This window comes from Aulonocara stuartgranti (genome assembly GCF_965226115.1).
Source record: "Aulonocara stuartgranti genome assembly, chromosome: 11".
Taxonomy (NCBI): domain Eukaryota; kingdom Metazoa; phylum Chordata; class Actinopteri; order Cichliformes; family Cichlidae; genus Aulonocara; species Aulonocara stuartgranti.
The window spans coordinates 4,994,011-5,012,863 of record NC_138947.1 but is presented as its reverse complement, the minus strand read 5'-3'; the positions used below and the strand labels follow the sequence as shown (position 1 = coordinate 5,012,863).

Here is an 18,853-nt window from a genome sequence, read left to right as displayed (position 1 = left end):
TTGTATTTTCCCCACCATTTTTTGCTATAATCAAATGTGAAATGACATCTGTTTAATTCCAGGTCACTACTGTAACTACAGAGCTGCTGTTGCTGCGCACATGAACCATGACGGTGCTGAAGAAGGTGCACACACACACTTAACTTACACTGAAGGTTGCCTAGCAACGTTTTATGGAGTCTGGCAGGCAAGAAAGGGGAAAGCTCGTTCTTAGCAAAGCATTTGAGACTCTAATCTCTGAGGTAATGCTGCAAGACTGCAACTGTACAGTAAAGCCCGCTTCGAGAAGGCTGAGGCGTAATGTGAAGGATTGCAGCATGACCTGAATTTTTCAATAGGTTAAATTCATAATTCTTTCAGCAAGACAGGATCATATCTACTTATACCACACATGCCACTAAAACCTAATTTTATCAGACATGGAGTACAAATCCAGATTAAGCAATTATCCAGGTCTGGGTCACAGGGGCAGCAGTCTAAGCAGAGACACCTGACCTCCCTCTTCCCACTATATCCAACAGCACTTTCACAGGACACTGAGACGTTCCCAAGCCTGCCAAGAGACACAGAGCCTCCAGGATGTCCTGGAGTGCTCTAGGTAGGACGTGCCAGAAACGCATTGCATAGGTGGTGTCCGGGAGGCGTGAACTACGTCTTTCAGTGTGGAGGAGCAGTGGCTCTGCTCTGAGCCCCCCCTCACTGAGCTCTTCGGCCTGTGTCTGTGCCCATACCCCTTTCAGAGTACACTACTCCCAGCTCGTGGCCACGGGTGAGGATAAAGTGTATATTGATCAGTAAATCTCAACTCATTCTTTACCACAATGGGCCAGTCCCCAGAGATGCTGCAACAATACAACAGCTTCTTGGTCAATTGCACTTTTTTCTGTTTGTTTAATATTGCTGAAATTAAGCCTTTTGGCTAAGAACTCACACAACTGTACTTGTATACAGTCGTGTGTCTGTATGTATAACTGGAGTGATGATAAACTGTTGACTCTATGTATAAATGTTCAGAAATCTACATCATAAAGTAGAAAAGCTGACAAGCAGATAATTAGCCAGAAAATGAAAAGAATCAAAGTAATGGTTATTATATCCTTAAAATATCCACTGCTCTACAAACGGATTAAAGAAAGCTTAAAGGGACAAGATTGTTTTAGACAATTTGATTTTTGAGAATCTGTCATGTTATCTTGTAAAATAAACTTTGGCTCTTTGCTTTGTATTCTGCCAAATGTCACAGTGGCTCCACTTTGCACTGAATACTGTAATTTTGAACTTGGCATTTAAAAGAACATCTTCTGTGCTGATCATGTTAGTCTGCAGCAGCTTTGGCCATCCAGCTCCCCCAAATGTTAATTGGAACCTAAGTGAGTATCGGGTGAGAGAGGTGACATCCCTGTTTGAGCTGCAAACACCTGACTGAGTTCGCCGACACCACCTACGTCCATTTTTTTTCTCTCTCTCTCCTCCTTCGTCTGAGCTGATGTGATGGATTATTCACAGCTTTAATAGCTGCTCCTGCTGAAACATTCTGCTTTCTGTAAAGGGGGAATTGGGTTTATACTGACCCAGTTTCTACTCAACAGACGCACAAAACCATGCTGCATGCACCGCTGGGACAGAATTATGTCAGTTTGGGATGGAAAATAAATCAATGTTCAAGTTCATCAGTTTGCCATCTGTTGTGTCCTAGTTTGCAATTGTTGGTTGTTTAATTTTCTCCAGTTGATTTTGGATAATCATATATAAATATGCTTTGAGATTTAAGTCCCCATCATGCTTCTCTGGAAGCTTTTGAAATAAAAAAAAAAAAAATGCTTGTCTTCTTAAATTTTTACTCCCGTCTTACTCGTTTGTTGGACTATGGTTTCATTTAAAGTGTCCTAATATGTCCTTCCATACAGGAGGTTGGCCGCTGCACCCTGCCTACATTTTTGAGGCAGCTCATGGTTTTCACGTGTAATATATGCTGTTTCATGTCGTTCTGCGTTTCTATTGGTCGAAATGTATTCCACACAGGCCATGCAGTTCAATGCAGCTGAACCAGGAAACGCTCGCATTGGCTGCATTTGTCAGGTCGGACCGAGGAGCAACTTCTGAAGCCAAAACAGCGCCAATACCTCCAGTTCCCCTAGTGGCCACTTGAGGCTGGCTTTGAAAAGCAGTCAATTCTTGTCATGCTCTAAATTTGTAAAATGCAAGGAAACAAAAGCATCTTTGATCTGTACAGTCCCACGTAAAAAATCTCCAAAACATGTTTACAGTCGACCACTGTAGACAGTTTTCCACCCTCAAACAACTCTGAGGGTCCTTTTTTTTTTTTTTTTAAAGGTATTCTGGAGGTGGAGGTGTGCCAGCTTTAATTAAAGAGTTTAACTGACTGTAGCGTATAACATTTAATCGACTAGTGAACTGTTCACATGCCACACTCAGTCTGTGTCTGCCTACAACACTTTACAATTTAACTGGATCATAATAGCTAGTTATCTGCTATGAGCCAGGCTGCACTAAAGAGGTGAGAGCTCAACAAGAGTGATGCGCTGTTCTTTACCACTAAAATGTGGTTAATTCAAAACTCAGTTTGGTAACCTGCGCAGGCATACTAGCATATTCAATTATATGATAATAGCCACTTTTTAAATCTCCTCTAAATCAGTAACAAATCAAGATCAAGCATCTGCCCCGGAACACAACAGAACTGATAATGAAATGCAATTTTGTGAGGTAAAAATGATCTAATAATGCCTGGCAGGCATCTTTTTCAGGCTTTTATCTTTTTAACTACTTTACATGGAAGATAAGCAACACAACAGCTGGCACATGTAATCTCACTGTGGTAAGCCGGTAACAGTAACGTCATAGTCTAAATTTGCAAACTGCAGACAAAGAAAAGCCAAAAAAGAGGGGAAAAAAAAGGACGCCTTTTGATGTGTACAATGAAGGCCGTACAGATCACAGGGTGTTATTATGGCTGAGGGACACAAACAGGTCATGCATTTAGGACAGAAGCTGTTCTGAATTGTGCATGCTACAGTCCAATTTGGAGCCAAACAGAAAATGCTCTAAATAAAAATTCAAAGGCTTTGGGGGATCTTTCTGATGTCAGTAAGTTCAAGTACATCTTTAGCCCAAAGCCACTGGCTGGTAATTGTTAAGGTCTGGAAGGTGGTTGAAACGAAAAACACCAAAATGCCTTTGATTCACATTGCTTAAAAAGGCACAGTCGTCATCCTCTCTGATGCAGCAAGACAATAGACAATGAATATTTTATAAGTCACCCATCTGAAAGCCAATAAAGCTGAGTTGTGGTAATGATGGTCCATCTCTGCGCCCTTCCATTCTCACTAAGCGTTTCCAGCAGGCTTGCTCAATGTTAAATTAGCCCTCTAGACTACTTAGACAGGATTCATTGCGAGAAAGTGCTACAATATGACACATTAGCTTCAAAATTAAGAGGTTTTACCCATATTTTTGGTTCACTGCTGTAGCTGCTTCATGAAACAAGAACGGCCCTAAAATAAAAGGCAGTCCTCTTCAATCATTAACACAGACTCAAGAAGAAACGGTGCCTCCAGAGCCCATCTGTGTGCTGCATCTTAAATCCAGTGACCTATGAGGATGACCAAACTTGAATGGATTTGCTTTTCCCTTATTGACACAAAGTCGAAATGTTACAATCGGCTGGCAGGCCAAGGCTCCATAAAGGCATGGAGCTCTAACTGGTACTGAATGGCGTGTGTGTGGATAGATTGCCATCTATTAACTTCACACAGTCTTCCCCCATTTCACTCGTCACTCAGTCTCGAACCATGTAATTAGAATACAGGACAGAGGCTCTTACAGGTGTGAATTAAACACCTCTATTTGAATGGCAGCTTTTCAAAGAGAAACAGTGACTGGATCACATTAATGAACATGAATCAAATGGTAATTCCACTTATGCAAATAAGAAAATTCTAATTAATTCATATTGACTGATCCCACGTCACCTCTGTGGCTTCAGAGGAGACATGCGGCCACAGGCAAACACTCAGATGCTGATTAGTGGTGTCAGGAAATTCTGCCTTTTAAGGGTTTTCCTCCTCTCCTGTGTGACTGTATCTTACCTGCTTTTTGGGTTTGTAGGATTCTCTCGTACACCCCCTCTGAGCTCTCTAGCAGCGTCTTGCTGGTCTGGATTACCTGAAAGCACACAAACATATTTGCTCACATTTGCCTTTAGTTTCCACATCAGCAAAACTAGCATCTCACAACAAAGCAGGAAGCAGTCTGTCTGCTAGCAGGCAGTTTCTATCCAGGGAGTGCTTAGAAAACAAGTTGTTATTACAGGGGATGTGAGTGGGCCAGGCTGCTAAATTGCATTTTTGAAAGCCAAAATTAGAGGGTAGGAGACACAAGCAATTAGGTTGTTTATTAAAAGTTACTTTTCTTCCCTGAAACACCACCAGTGTCCTGTTTTAAATGAGAAAAATATATATGTGCAAATCTGACTTTGGTTGGAAAGTATTTTTTTCAAAGGAAGTGCTGATAATTAAGGTCATTTCAATTAAAAACATGTCAGTCATTCTCAAGCAGCAACACCATTACTGTGTTCTCTGTGAAGCTGCAGCTGCGACAGATGCTAAGTTTAGCTCCTCTGGTCTTATGCGCACCTCTAATTGAGTGCACAAACTCTGCTGACCTGCAGACTGTTGAAACTCTTGTGGCAATCCATTTACATATTAAATGCCAGCGCTGCTTCTTCCTAACAGTAAACAAAAAAAATAAAGAAATAACGAAAACATTTTTTTAACACAAGGAAGACGGCAGCAGCATGTTGTTTCAGGAGGTTAATGGTGCATATGTAGGCTGTCAGAGACGGGGGTAAATAAGCATGGAGTAAACAGGGTGCCTGGAAGACCATCTGGATCTTTTGCCACAATTATTTTAGTAATAGCTTCATTTTTTTCATCTGATGGGGATGCTATTTATACCCTAATGTTACTGCACTTTTGATTTCAATTAAGTGCCTGTAGGTTACTGGTGCGGCACGGTCGTAATTGACTTGTTCACTCCCGGTGTGACTTTAGCATATAGAGGTTGTGCTGCGAAGCCAGGCGGCCCGGCTCAGCTGCCAAGATGGAAATTAAGGAATGATGAACAATGTTTTATTGCAGAGATCGGAGAGACAAAGCCAAAAACAAGCATCACTGTGGCCCCAACATCAATCTTTGGAGCCTGCCAGCCAGATCCCAGAGAAGAGGGAAATCAGGGAGGCCCGTATAGAGAGCGATAGAGGGGAAAATATATAGTACTTAATCCAACAGAGGCTGTACTTCACTGCTCTGACAGTCTTACTGTAATGACGCAGTCCCACCTCGTCCTTAACTGGTGCTTAATCTGAACAAAACTTTGCACGAATATTATCACACATACACTGATGATTAACAGTTCTTTGGATTTTCATGTATATTATCTTCATCTCATCATCATCCTGCAATGCAATATTACGTATTCTGTTTGTGTCTGCTTCGCGTGTCATGTTCAGCATACGCCGACCATACGTTACTTAGCAGGCATCAAAATTTCTATCCGCAACTGAACTTTGTTGCCGAGTTACAAAAGATACGTAGGGAGAATTTGAAAAAGTGCGACAGGTCTGGTTTGTATTTAATAAAGCTGTCTCTTTAAACAAAATCAAAACTATGGTACATTTTACTACCATATATCTTCCTTCCAGAAGCACATTAGGCTTTTCTCATTTCTCTATTTGGTGCCTCGCAATCTTCTCTGTCCTCCTGCCTGTGACTCCAAAATCCATCACTGGACACCACATTGAAGGATGCCTTCATTTCTAACATACTTCTCAAGGACAGAGGAGAGAGGAGTAATACTCGAGGATGCACAGAAGCGATTTTACCATCAGAATGTAAAAGGCGTGGCACGCAGCTGACCTATACAAACACACGACGACACCACAAACAACTAGATCTTTGCACTCGCATGCTGTTTCAGTTATTTGCAATTTGGTTAATCGCCTGCATGATAGCCTACCTTGTCACATTGCACCATGGTGTGAATTGCATCATGTGATCACATATCTGAATCAATAAAATACAGCAGTAGCTGGACTACAACAAAATTTATGTTGCTGCTGTGCCAGCTTTGATGGCTGAGAGGCGAGGATGTCTCATTTTGTTGAATCCCCGTTGCCTCGATTATTCTCTCCTCGCATCTCTGGTAGGAGGGACTAAGATGCACGGGAAGGATACAAGGAAAGGAATCGAGGGTGTATAATCCATGAAATTAGAGAGCTTTGTTTGTTCCTACCGTTTTGGTCTTTTCAGATGTGTTAATAAGGAAAATATGAAATAATGCCAGCCTTATCCTTTATGAGCATGTCGACAGACTTGTCACGGCCTGAGCTGCTATTCTTTCTAACGCACTCTAAGAAAATAAGTGAGAACACAGCAGACGTTTTCTGAAGATAAATATGAACGTGCAGCCTTTTTCCCCCCGAAGCATGACTATGCAGAGTCATTGCCTGATACTGTGCTCAGTATGGGGGACAGACACCGTTGCACAAACCCATATGGTGACTCACCATGTTCTTCTACAGGCAGTCATGACTAAGTGACTGTGGCTGTTTGTCTCACTCTGCAGCTGCAGTTGCGGCACTTAGAGCTGCCTCACACACTGTGATTACTTTCCTGATGGGTAAAGAAATTACTGTCTTGGTGGCAGACACAGCAAATCAAGCGTCTTTAAAGGCATATTCTAGTAAGGTAAGTGGGTGGACTGCTCCCTATTTGCACACTAAACTGCATCCTCTAAATGTTATGGCCGTTGTTATTATTATTATTACCACCCACATTAACAAAGACACAAATGGTCTTTTATTTTCAAGGTGACGTTAGTTCAATGATAGATTTCTGCAAACTAAAACTAAAAAGAGAATATATATTGTGAACAACAACTTTAATGTTATTAAAAATATTGTGTTAATGAGTCTTGTTTGATGTATGCGGTTGAACTGCAGATAACAGACATCTTAGCAGAACCATTCTAGAACAAAGTTTATTCCCCAATAAAAGCCTAACATATGGGTTTTGAAGTCCCCTCGGTTCAGTGTTTCAAAGACTTTGTATTTTCTCCATCCACACTCTGTGCCCTTAGTTAATCTGTTGTGAGTACAAACAGAAATCGGACCATATTACCTAAGAGCTCGAGCTGGCATACTACCGAGTCTCTCCAGCTTTTTCTCTTAGCACACAAATGGGCAGCATTGAGACCCACATTCTATTTTTGCCAATCAGGAGCTGAAAGCCTGGCTACTCCCTGCGGTGGATTTTGACACACTACCAGAATTTCTAATTGTACTTATCCATACATTATTTAACATTATTTTAAGGTTGCACTCCCTCTTTTCTTACGCGTATGCACTTGTCAGCTCATCTTTTGCCGCCACACCTTTCTGCTTGCCATCACTTCTGGCACTCTGCTGATGATCAAGGCCTGCAGCTTCACACCACTTAAGCCCTTGATCTTAATTTATTTGATTTTAGTCCCCAAACACCCGTCATTTTCTTCTTTCTTCCTCTCCAACTCAATTTTCCTGGCGCTCCTTCCATCAGGGCCAATTACCTAGCTTTCCGTTCTCATGTCTGAATAGAGCAGAGGGGTCACCTTAATCGGTCTGCATCAGAGTCCTTTTCCTATGTTCGTCCTTGAGTTGCAAGGTATGAAGCTTTTGCCATTTCCATTTTTTTAGTTTAATGCATAATGTATCATTTGGATAACAAATAATGCAAATGCACAGGTGTATTCTTTGAATCCAGAGTTGAACCTAAAGACAAAAGAGCCAAGAACTGTAGTTTCTCTAATGGCCACATGGGACTAGTAGGTAAGCCAGTGTTGTATTAACACGTCCACCTTTCCAGCAGTAAAAATCATATTTACAGCCTGGTTTAAAAAAAGATTTTGGACTTTCTTTTCTTGAATGTTCATACCTAATCTATGTGTTTATTAAGTTTTCAAATCAGAGACAAAATTGTTTCTCTTGTTGCTGTGCTTTTGCCTCCTTGTTCATGTTGTGCCAAGAATCAGTGTCAGAGAACATCGTGTTTTAAGGTTAATGGTGTAGCTGGGAATAGCCTCAATGGCATGTTGCATAACTTGTAAACATTGATTTTATTACTTAACAGAACTTCAGCCCTGTTACCTAACCATCTCTGTGTGTCCCCATTAGGTTAGTAAGCCCAGGTATTGATCTGATTGGCGTTGGTTTGCCTTGTTAGATCATCCCTTCCTGTTGATGGCAAAAGCATGCATGAGTGGAATGGGTTGCTGCCAAATACAAATTAAGTTTTCTTTTCTATGCACTGCAAAAGAACCACGAGTTTGGACAACAAAGACAGAACACACTTAGATCCAGACGACAAGAGATTAAATTATATCTGCTACTTTGTTTCTAGACATTATTTCAGGTCATGGAATTGAATGCCTCTCTCCTCTTTTTATTTACTGTCATTTTTGATATTCACTAGAGTTACTACTGTGTAAATAAAGTAAATGAATCATGCAAAAAACTGCTCACCATGTCATATGTGGTAACGACTTTCTTTAGGACCTCTGGTAGCAGGCCTTGAGGCTCTAAGTTGGGGTACTGCTCATTGAGGTTGAACACCAGAAGGGGGTTATTGTCAGGCCCAGTCAGTCGAGGGGAAAGGGCCAAGATGCACTGCTTCAGGTTAGCCACCGCTGAAAGGCCGCACAGCTCTTTAAAGGACGCTATGGCATTCTGCAGAGAATGGAGAAAGCGTAATTACAGTCTGGCTTGCATGAACTTATGCTGGTTTACACTGGCATGCCAAGCAAAACATGCATCAAATGGCATAAGCATTACAAAAAGTCTAAAAGGAAAGGAACCTAATATTCCAGCTTTCGAAAATATGCCCTTCATCTGCCCCACAACCGCACAGAACAGCACTTTCTCAAAGGAAACGCCTGGAAGCTCATTCATTACCTGTGGGAACTTTCATTTTGGCTCTTATAAGCCACTCATAAACACTCAATCCTTTTGGACTGACACCAGGTTCACAAAGACACACAGACACACACAGAGACACAAACACCCTAACCTTTCTGTGAAAGGCCAAATTTAAATCCTACATAAACAAGCAGAGGGAAAAACTGGCAGGAGGGCCAAGATGTGTTATAATCACAAGGCCAGTGGCTTGTTATCACACAACGACCGCAATATAAACAACGCTACCAAAATAAAACCTAATACAACGCCTGAAGAAACACAACCTGAGACCATCCACAGTGCAGAGACACTCGAGCAGTGTATTTCCTATGCAGCCCTTTGCATTTCTTTGAAAGCTTGAACAATGACATAAATGCCTCTTTTTCTGAAAAGAGGGATCACAGTAAGTCTGTCTGGACTGGAGTCCATTAAACACTGTGGGTTAAAGCTAAGCAGTTAAAACAAACAGCTTTATATTGTTTTTCCATCACTGGTACCATTAAAAAATGTGGTCCAGTTTACACAATAGAAGTTATGAATAACTTCTATAACATGGATCGTTAAAACATGGATCTCACCATTATGTTTGCTCGTTTCTCTCCATTCCTTGACACACATAAGGACTTGGTCAAATCTAATTCAGTCCAGGGTGGTGGTTTTTGTGTTTCCTTTCCAAAGATGAAGTCTTTTAAATCAACGGTCCCCAACCCCCGGGCCTCGGACCGGTACCGGTCCGTGAGTAATTTGGTACCGGGCCGCGAGAGTAGAGGCTCAGGTGTGAAATGTATGGTTTTCAGGGTTTTTATCGGTTTTCAGCGTTATTTTGTTTTCGTTTTTATCGTTAACTCGGTTTTCCTGGGTCTTTTCACCTGTGTTATGAATAAATCTTCTTTTTTTCGGTACCGGTACTAGTTTTATTTTGTTGTATTTATCCGCGACACCTTAAAGGCCGGTCCGTGAAAATATTGTCGGGCATAAACCGGTCCGTGGCGCAATAAAGGTTGGGGACCGCTGTTTTAAATTACTTTAGATGTCTTGTATTAAATCTAGTTATAATTAATAGATTGTGTTCAGTCTACTGTTCAGATGTGTTCAGACATAAACTTTCCATGCATATCCATGCAGTACAAAATATATCTTGGATGACACTGTTAATTCAGACCCACTCTAGTTAATCACACAAAAAAAGGGTGGGAAAAAAAAAATCAATACTTCATGCCTTACCTGCATGTTTTCTCTGAGGTCTGTTGCCTCTCTCAGTGGCTGAATGGCTGTTTTGAAGACATCATCCAGAGCTTTGATCAATAGCACCCTCATACTTGCATACTCTCTACTCCTCTTGCCTTTTCGTACAGACAGCCCCCTTTTGTGAGGTTTTCCGCCTCCTCTTCGATTGGTTATTGCCACATGAACAAACAATAAGGTATGTGGCAGCACTTCCCCTGTCAGAGACTGCAGCGGAACATGGCGGAAACCTGGCTGCAGACACTCAAACGGGATTGTGTATTGACCGATAAACTCATCGCCAATATAGTCGTCATCCAGCACCACAAAGCGCACCATTGCAAGTTCGGGGAGGTTTATCTGAAACTCGAAGCTCTCGTCAAACAGAGGGTTGTCCCCGTTTTGGTTGACCGTTTTAGTCCTTTGCTCAGCGCAGTCGGCGGGAATGCCGTGTATTTCGACATACACGTAGGGATCTACTACGTCTCCTTTGGCACCTGAGCCTTTGGGTTTTGGAAAGTTTTGTCCACTGATAATCTTGATGTGCAAGAGCTGTGGAGAAACACCAGGCACTGAATCTTTAGTGTTGGCACTGAAATATGAAACCTGCTCCCTCATGATCGCTGGACGCAGCACATAACCACAGTTCCCATTCTGACGGAACCAGCCAATGTTTAAATCCATCATCAGGCCAGGAGTCTGGTAGTTCATTGCTACAATCTGACAGCCACACTTCCAGAAATCTTGTGGATTCATGTTGCTGGAGTCAATCCGCATGGGACTAGGGTAAACCCGTGCTAGGAACTTCTTGTTATAGTTAACAAAGTCACCTGGGAATTCACTGGCACAGCGACTGGCAAAGACTTCATTGAAAGAGCACAGCTCCCAATGCTTCTGTTTTTGGAAAGATGTTGGAAAGTCTTTGAACTCCACAGACTTGCACAAAGTCACCAGATCAGAGAGCTCCTTGGACAGCTGAAATTTCTTGAGTGCAACTGTTTGTTGTTCAGCAGTCTCAATGCTCATCCTTTGAGACATCTCTGCCCCTTCATCCTCATCTGTCACCTCACCTTCTGAAGCAGTGCAATTTGTGCCCAACTTCTTACCCTTCAGTAGGATCTTCCCCTTCAGTTCATTAGGAGATGGAAGGTAACAGTCCTCAGGTTTTGGAGGATCTAGGTGGAGCTTGTCTCCAAGGATTTTCTTTAGGTGCTGGAACATGACTCTCTGTTGCTTCAAGGAACAGTGGTTTTCTAAGCACAGTATCAATGGAAACTCAGAGGCAACAAAGGCATATTTGTTAATGACGTCAATGACACTGCGAAAAACTATCTGTGAGGTCATTGTGTGACCAGTGTAAATTACAGGTTCATTATCAGGTCCGTCCCACACATCCAGCTCTACACTGCGGCAGCCCATCTTGAGAGCACGGATATAGCCTGTCACATCAGAGGGGCCTCTGAACTGATCTTCTATCAGGTAGGTGTTGTGTGATGCATTGATGTAGTAGTGGGACAAGGGTTGGTTCACGTCTTGGCAGACTGATTTATGTTCAGGGTCAAATATATGGCACTCTGAGGACATAAGATAGTTAGAGAACCCGTCCAAAGACAGCCAACCTTTGAGCTGGCCCTCTTTCGATGGCTCATATTTCTGAATTACGTCAAAGCTGGTCTCTTCGCTGACTTGTGCCATTCCCTGTTCTGCCTCCAGAAATATCATTAAGTCCTTGGTATCAAGAAATTCTTTATTACTGGAAAACTGAACAAAGAGAAAATATATTTCTGGTCTGGTACAAAGATCGTGAAAGACTTCAATGAACTCCTCTTTTGCCACATCCGAACCTGATTTGTCCTTAACTTTATGCAGCTCCTTGAATTTCAGTTCTATTTTCACATTTTTGAGTCCCGGATTCAACTTTTTGACTAACTGTACAGCAGTGCATATAGAAAGTTGCTTGCTGTTTGTAGTATCCTCCTCATCAAAAAGCTCACCTAACCACGATGAGCGCATGTTGTTCTGACTGCTCTCAATCATATTTAAGGTATGTTTCCCATAGGATATCAGGTACCTCAGCCCTGTGACCCACGTGTTGGCTACATCTGCAGTGTTCGCCACCAAGTCTAGGGACTCATAGTTCTCCCCAAAAATGACAGAGAAAGCACAGTCCTCCGAAATCTGATCATAGGTTCCATTAGTTCTAAAAGTATCTGTGTTTTTGCCTGTCCGAACCTCTTTGATAGATTTTACATCGATTTTAGCCTTGTCTACTTCCTTCTTTGAAGGCTCCCATCTCAAAGACTGCATGTCGGCGTCAAGGAGAAAGTAGCGATGGTAAATGCGCGAATTGGATCGCACTTTTTTGAGCTCAGACCCATCAACCATGGCACTGATGCAATCACTTGCGCTACTAATCTTCTTCTCAGTGGGCATGCTGCTGAATGAGACAGTCTTCTTTCTTTCCTTCCGCTGTTTTCCATCCTGCAGAGAAAAGGAAAAACACTGTGTATCAATAGAAATCTTTTCATTTAAAGTACAGGAAACAACAACAACAATGAAAATATGACAGTATGCAGTTATAATCAAGGTTTAACTTTAAAGGGGTAAGCCAGTCTAGGCTTACTTAAATCATATACTAAAAAAGTACTGTTCCGTGTGGATCACTATTTTTGTTTTTTCCCCCAGGTTAATTTTAGAGTCATCAATCTCTCTAGCAGACCTGTAGCACAATCTCCACATTTTTTATTTCTTTCCAACTCAAGAAAAATCTAAATACAGCACCCAGCATGCTGCCCACTCTGACATACTGTTTGCCCAGATAGTCCTCCTTCTTGGTCCAACAGCAGCAACCTTGTTGGTTGACTTAAGGCACCTGTCGCTGTGTATTATACAGATACAACAAGGAATCTCCCTTAGGAGAGCATCACCCACACAAATCCAGTCATCTACAGCAGTCACACGTCTGACATTTTCAGTGAACCCTGCTCTTTCCATCGCAGCAGTTCCCTTCAGTACAACAGCATTTTACACTTGACATTATTGAAGTCATTTCACAATTTTAGAAAAACCCACACCCTTATTAATCATCCTGTGGCAGCATTGTTCAGCTATATGATGTAACTAGACTACGTTGCAATACATTCCAGTAGAAACATCAACCTTTATTTTCTTTTAATCTAACGACTGAATGAGTGAAATGCTATTGTTTTTAGAGGCACAAAGGGATTGGCTACTCATTATTACATCATGTATATAGAGGTCAAGATGCAGCAAAAGCAATGGACACTCCTGATAGTTCTCCCTGCTGCCGACAGCCCACTCTCAGTGAGATTGTTTATTAGTTTGTACAATTAAGATGTCTAAGTAGCTGGAATGATGAGGATGGAAGGCTGAAACAAAATCTTCTCTAACATAAAAACCATCTATACAACCAAGCGTAGTAACAAACATCTTACATAACAGAAATGATCAAGCAAATCTGTCAGTAGGCGCTTCTGAGATGAAACACAGACCGAAACAATTATATAATGTAATTTTTTTTCCAAATTGATTCATCAGCATCTGTGTGTTGGAGTATAAAAAAAAACAGACACTGACTCTTATCTTGTGCCCCTGTAATGATCATGGATGGACCTTATTTTGCAGTCTGTTGCTTAAGGTCAGTTCTTGCCCTAACCTAAAATGGGAATTCCTTACATAATCCTTCTGATCTGGACAAAAAGGTGGATTTTAGGATAGTCATCAGTAGGCAGTAACCATAATACAGTCAGTATAAGGAGATAAAAATACTGCACACACCCAGTGTGTACCTATTGTAGTGCACACACCCAGTGCACTACAATAGGTATAGATTGCCAAAGCACCCTTGTCTTACCATTTAATGTTTCCTTAGAAAAAAAAAACTGTTATGCAACAGTCTTTTTTTCAGTCAGGTGATCCACAATACTGCAAGCTGCAAGTGCAGCTTCATTTAGCCTTACATGGTTTTCAAAAGACAACATGATCATGATCAGATGGGCTATTTATAGCTACATTTATTTGTTTTATAGGGTACATATTAATCTCCATCACTTATCTCTGTTCATCTGTTTCTTTGCCAAGTCAAAGCACAGCACAAGAACAAGCTAGCTACAATTTCCCCGTAATGTTAGCAGTTACAAGAAAGATGGTGATCTTTCTTTCCCTGCTGACTTTTAGTCAGATTTAAAGGACCTTTATTTGGGATCCGTGGTCAAAAATTAAGGGCTGTAACTTCATTAGAGTAGAAAAGTTCCACAGGACCATATGTTAGAAAAGTATGGGTGTAAATATATATCATGAGCAAGACATTATAGCACCAGTAAGTACAAGCTGTATTCAGTACTTATCAACCTTATCTAACCCCCGCTCAGTCTGTTTAACATCACTGTGTGGTAACAAGGACTGTAAGCAAACACAGAAACATTATTTTCTTGGGTAAGCATCCAAAATACATGACCGTGCCACGCTATTAGTCATCCCTTCTTTGAATCCTCTGCAACAGAACAATACACAGCAGGACAATGGAGGTTCCGGTTTTGAGAAATATTCTGCATTGATCCTCATTTCATTATGTTTATTACAGATGGTTTCGTTTTTTTACTTTTATTACTTTATTAATTTTGTTGAGAGAAGGAAACCCGTGCTGCATTGTTAGGGCACGACAGTAGAACGCAAATGAGATATTAAACGTTTTGTTTGTGCTTCACAATGCTAAGATAATACCCTGGGTATTACCATCAGACACCCTGAAAAGAGAAGTTAATTCTAAGCCTGTATGTATGGTTTCAGTGTATGTTCGATATCTGTGTGTGTGTGTGTGTGTGTGTGTGTGTGTGTGTGTGTGTGTGTGTGTGTGTGTGTGTGTGTCGACAGCAAGATAGTGGGGGAGAGAACCAAGTAAGACTGCATATGTCCAACTGCTCAAAGATCCCATAGGAGTCTGAATTCCCTAACGGACGGAAAACTGCATTTTTTTTCTGGCTCAGCGAGCAGTTATGAACTGTCTGTGCAACTGAAGACATCACATGGGACCCATTACTCTTTGCTCTACTGTTCTACCTAAATCATCCACAACAACCATCACCTCAGTCTCACTGCAGCATAAATCACCTTTTAGCTCGGTGCCAGGACAGGCTTAAATATACAGTAACAAAATTAAGTGAATGAAATGAATTTCATCTGAGTACAAATGTAACAAGCAGCCACAAATGTGCCCCTTTGTGATGGTGCATGGCCCTTATTTACTGCTAATTTATAAAATCACAGTCGTCAACAAGAATTCCTACAGTGTCTCAACTGTTAGGGGTCTTAGAAAGAAAACAGTATATTATATATATACCTTTACACAAAGCCAAACTGATGTACTGGACAGCTGATATTGGCCTCGCTCAGATATGGCCATATCAGGGTATATCGCTTTAGATATGCAACAAATATAAACAATGAGGAAAAATTACCCATTTCTTGCAAATAAATAAATAAGAAATTCAAGAGGAACTGTTTTTTGAAGATCGCCCTCCTTTCACAAAGCATTCCCAAATAGTTGTGGCTGATTTGTTACGTGGCAGACTTTGTCCAAACATAAAATGAGGTCTAGTCCAGAGGTCCAAAAAACTACTAACATTTTTGTTAGTAGTCGTCTTCAGATTTCCATGTGTCCTCTGCTTGCATAGCAACATCTAATCTCGCCCCTCTATACAATCTTCTCGTGCCTGGCAGCTCGAAATGCGTTCTTCAGTTTCAGTTGTTTGCCAGCTTCCAGATAACCAGATAACAGTAAAAGCAAGAGAAAGAAATATTGAATACAAAAATATTTGCATATTTTAGCTGAGCTAAGACTTGTGCAGCGCTAAGGGACTACAAGAGCTGCAGAGCTTCCTGACAAACTACCTGATGTAACTCATTGTTACCACCTGGGGGCAATGCTAAAAACTTGTTGGACGACTGGAACAGACTTGTTCCTGCTTGTGCACGCAACGTAAACCAAAGTGCACAAACACCAAAAACAAAACAATACACTGGGTTTTATTACGTAAAAAATTATTTTAACTAAGAAAAAGAAACATGAGATATTATATTGCAGTTAAACTGATATTAGCTCACTAATACACTATACAACAACAAACAACCACAATCTTCTAGTAATGAGAATTCGGTTTTATTAAAATTAGCAAATAGGGACTTTTTGTTCTCCAGCTGCACTGCTGTCAAATCCCAGGGGAGTTCAGACCTGGTGCAGACCCAGCTGTTTTTATGTACCATATGGTAAGAGTCTGTTGGTCACATGAAGTGTGAAAGAAGTAACACAAGATAAATCTAACAGCTCTGCCATTTCCTGAGTGGATATAAATGAAACTTGTGACTAAAACTTGTTTTTCACACGAGTTTTCCATGCTGAAATAAAAAAGGAATATGTATTTAAAAAGGCCAACCTGCTGTATCTTTCCCATACAGTTTAACAGATTCAACTTTCATTTATGCAGGTGTTTGTCTTCTGTTTGTTTTTCTGTGCAGTGGTTCAAAATAAGAACTTTTTGGTTGGGTATTTCAACCATCCATTTCTTAATCTCTAAGAGGTTTTGTGTTGTGTAATCTAACTGACATGGAGCGGATTGATCAGCTGTGGCCTTTTTTGTCAGTTTGCTCAAAAGATGGCAGCCTGCAATAACTGTACTATCTACTCTTTTAGGGGCAAATAATAATCCATGCCATTGTCCAAGATTGACTCACCAGACAAGGAGATTAGTGGAAGAAGAAAATCTAAAATCCACCAACCAAGCATATCTTTTCATTTAAAATAGTGAATTACCTATTTTCTATCACATATTAATTTGCTACAGTTATAGATTGGCAAATGATATCTCTTAGACTAAGTAGAGTTTAAGTTAGATGATTAGGAAAAAGGTCAGGGTTAGAGAACAGACCTTCCTAGGATACAAGAGGGGTAATGTTTAACTCCCACAAAGTGTGAGTAAATCAGGACAGGGTGTCCACCACCTAGCATGTGAGAAGCTAACCAAAACAGTCATAATGAACTATACTAAGAATCTCTACCCTGTTAACGGGCACTCTGGTTATGCCCTCGACTTATTTAGGTCACAATCTGACACACATTTTATTTCCATCTTTTATTCCATCTTTATGGCTTCTCCAGCCAAGACATGATTACTAGCCAGTCAAATCAAGGAATATGATGGGGCTGATCAATTATGGAAAAAATATCTACTTGCAATTATATTGGCATGTTCTGAGATCAAGATTAATTAACACCATAGCTGGGTGTTTGACACAATCGTGCATTTGTTGAACTTTTAAGGAAAACTGGCATTTTTTATTTGCTTGTCCTTGCCGGGCTTCTCGAAAACAAAGTGTGTGCGAAGGGCTGAACTGGTTTTTACTACTCTTTGTAATCAAAGCTGATCTAAACCTGCCACATCCTGTAGGGGGATGTGTTTGAGGTTTAACGAAGAGCAAAGGCACATAGCTGTCAAAGAAAGATAAAAAGAAGATGCAGAACAACACATGATTACAAAAAAAACTAAATTTGAAAATTGTTTTATCTCAATTGTCTTCTTCTTCATAGTTGTTGGATGCTGCAATTATAAATGGATTTAAATTTTGTTTAAGCTCACATCCCTACACCAGGGCTCAAAGCATCCAAAGGAGGGTGACTGCTGTAGATTCAGTGCATGAAAGATCTACTGTGAGCTGAGCAGATCAGCTCAGCCTTGGATTTAATAAATGTTGAACAGTTAACATTACCAAACTGCTGCCACACAATGAGAGAAAAGACTTCTGAGCATACTAAGTTTATATAGGGATTGGCAGAGCTGTGAAAACAAGTAAAGGACAGATGCCGCTCTAGCACATTAGCAGCTGCTGTGCATCCTGATTTTTACGATTACAGCGATGTGGACGGGTCATTGGCACATGGCAGTGGATCTTTAGAGTCAGTTATACTCATCAGCTGGTCCTGGCCAATCAGCTGAAAACCCACCAATTCTAGTCACCAGCCAATCCAGTGGGTGCATCTCAACACAGGATACTGTGTAGGTCATAACATGTAGTGCGGCTAATCAATATGCAACATCAAAAAGCAATTTATAATTTTAAAGTATTAAAAATATTTTTGGCCAATGGACTTTTTCCATCTACTAGTCTGCTTGGCTGCTGAGTCAAAAAGTGAATTTGGATACCGTTTAGGACTGTTTTGGTACATACAGCCACTTGCACAAAATAAACATACATAGGCTTTTATGACATCACATTTTGGGTTGGGTTCAGGGCACTGTGCGGGCTACTCACATTCTCCCAAATACCAAAGTCATCTAACCATTGTTTTGTGAACCTTGTTTTTGTACACATGCAGGGTCATGCTGGAATGTCCAAAAATGTCCTGGTAAACTGAAGCATTAAGATCTCTCTTCACTGGAACCAAAAGGGCCAGCACAAACCCAGAAAAACAACCTCATACCACTATCCCTCCTGCTCCAAGCTTTACACTTGGAATGCTGCAGTAAGGCAGATGATGTTTTTCTAACATTCACCAAATGCAGACTGCATGATTTGTCAATTCACACAACATGTTTCCACTTTTCA

General features: G+C 40.9%; 2 protein-coding genes across 6 annotated transcripts in view; one reads left to right on the top strand and one right to left on the bottom strand.

Moving 5' to 3' along the window:
* LOC309717525 (uncharacterized protein) overlaps positions 1 to 2,137 on the top strand; it is a 60,779-nt gene extending 58,642 nt beyond the window's left edge. For 4 of the 5 annotated variants that reach the window (XR_014279718.1, XR_014279719.1, XR_014279720.1 and 1 more), the window contains one exon: positions 63 to 2,137. Coding sequence is in view for 2 of the 5 variants with exons in the window: in XM_082552172.1 (XP_082408298.1) it covers positions 63 to 214 (152 nt within the window). In the remaining 3 variants the exon portion in view is untranslated. The remainder of the gene's footprint in view (positions 1 to 62) is intronic. The other variant, XM_082552174.1, reaches the window with a different exon arrangement.
* The window catches only part of plcl2 (phospholipase C like 2), a 41,760-nt gene that overhangs the window by 3,787 nt on the left and 19,120 nt on the right, over positions 1 to 18,853 (bottom strand). Inside the window, exons 3-5 of the mRNA XM_082552165.1 lie at positions 10,235 to 12,715; positions 8,579 to 8,782; positions 4,110 to 4,185 (exon numbers count right to left, since the gene is read on the bottom strand). Coding sequence (XP_082408291.1) covers positions 4,110 to 4,185; positions 8,579 to 8,782; positions 10,235 to 12,715 — 2,761 coding nt within the window. The remainder of the gene's footprint in view (positions 1 to 4,109; positions 4,186 to 8,578; positions 8,783 to 10,234; positions 12,716 to 18,853) is intronic.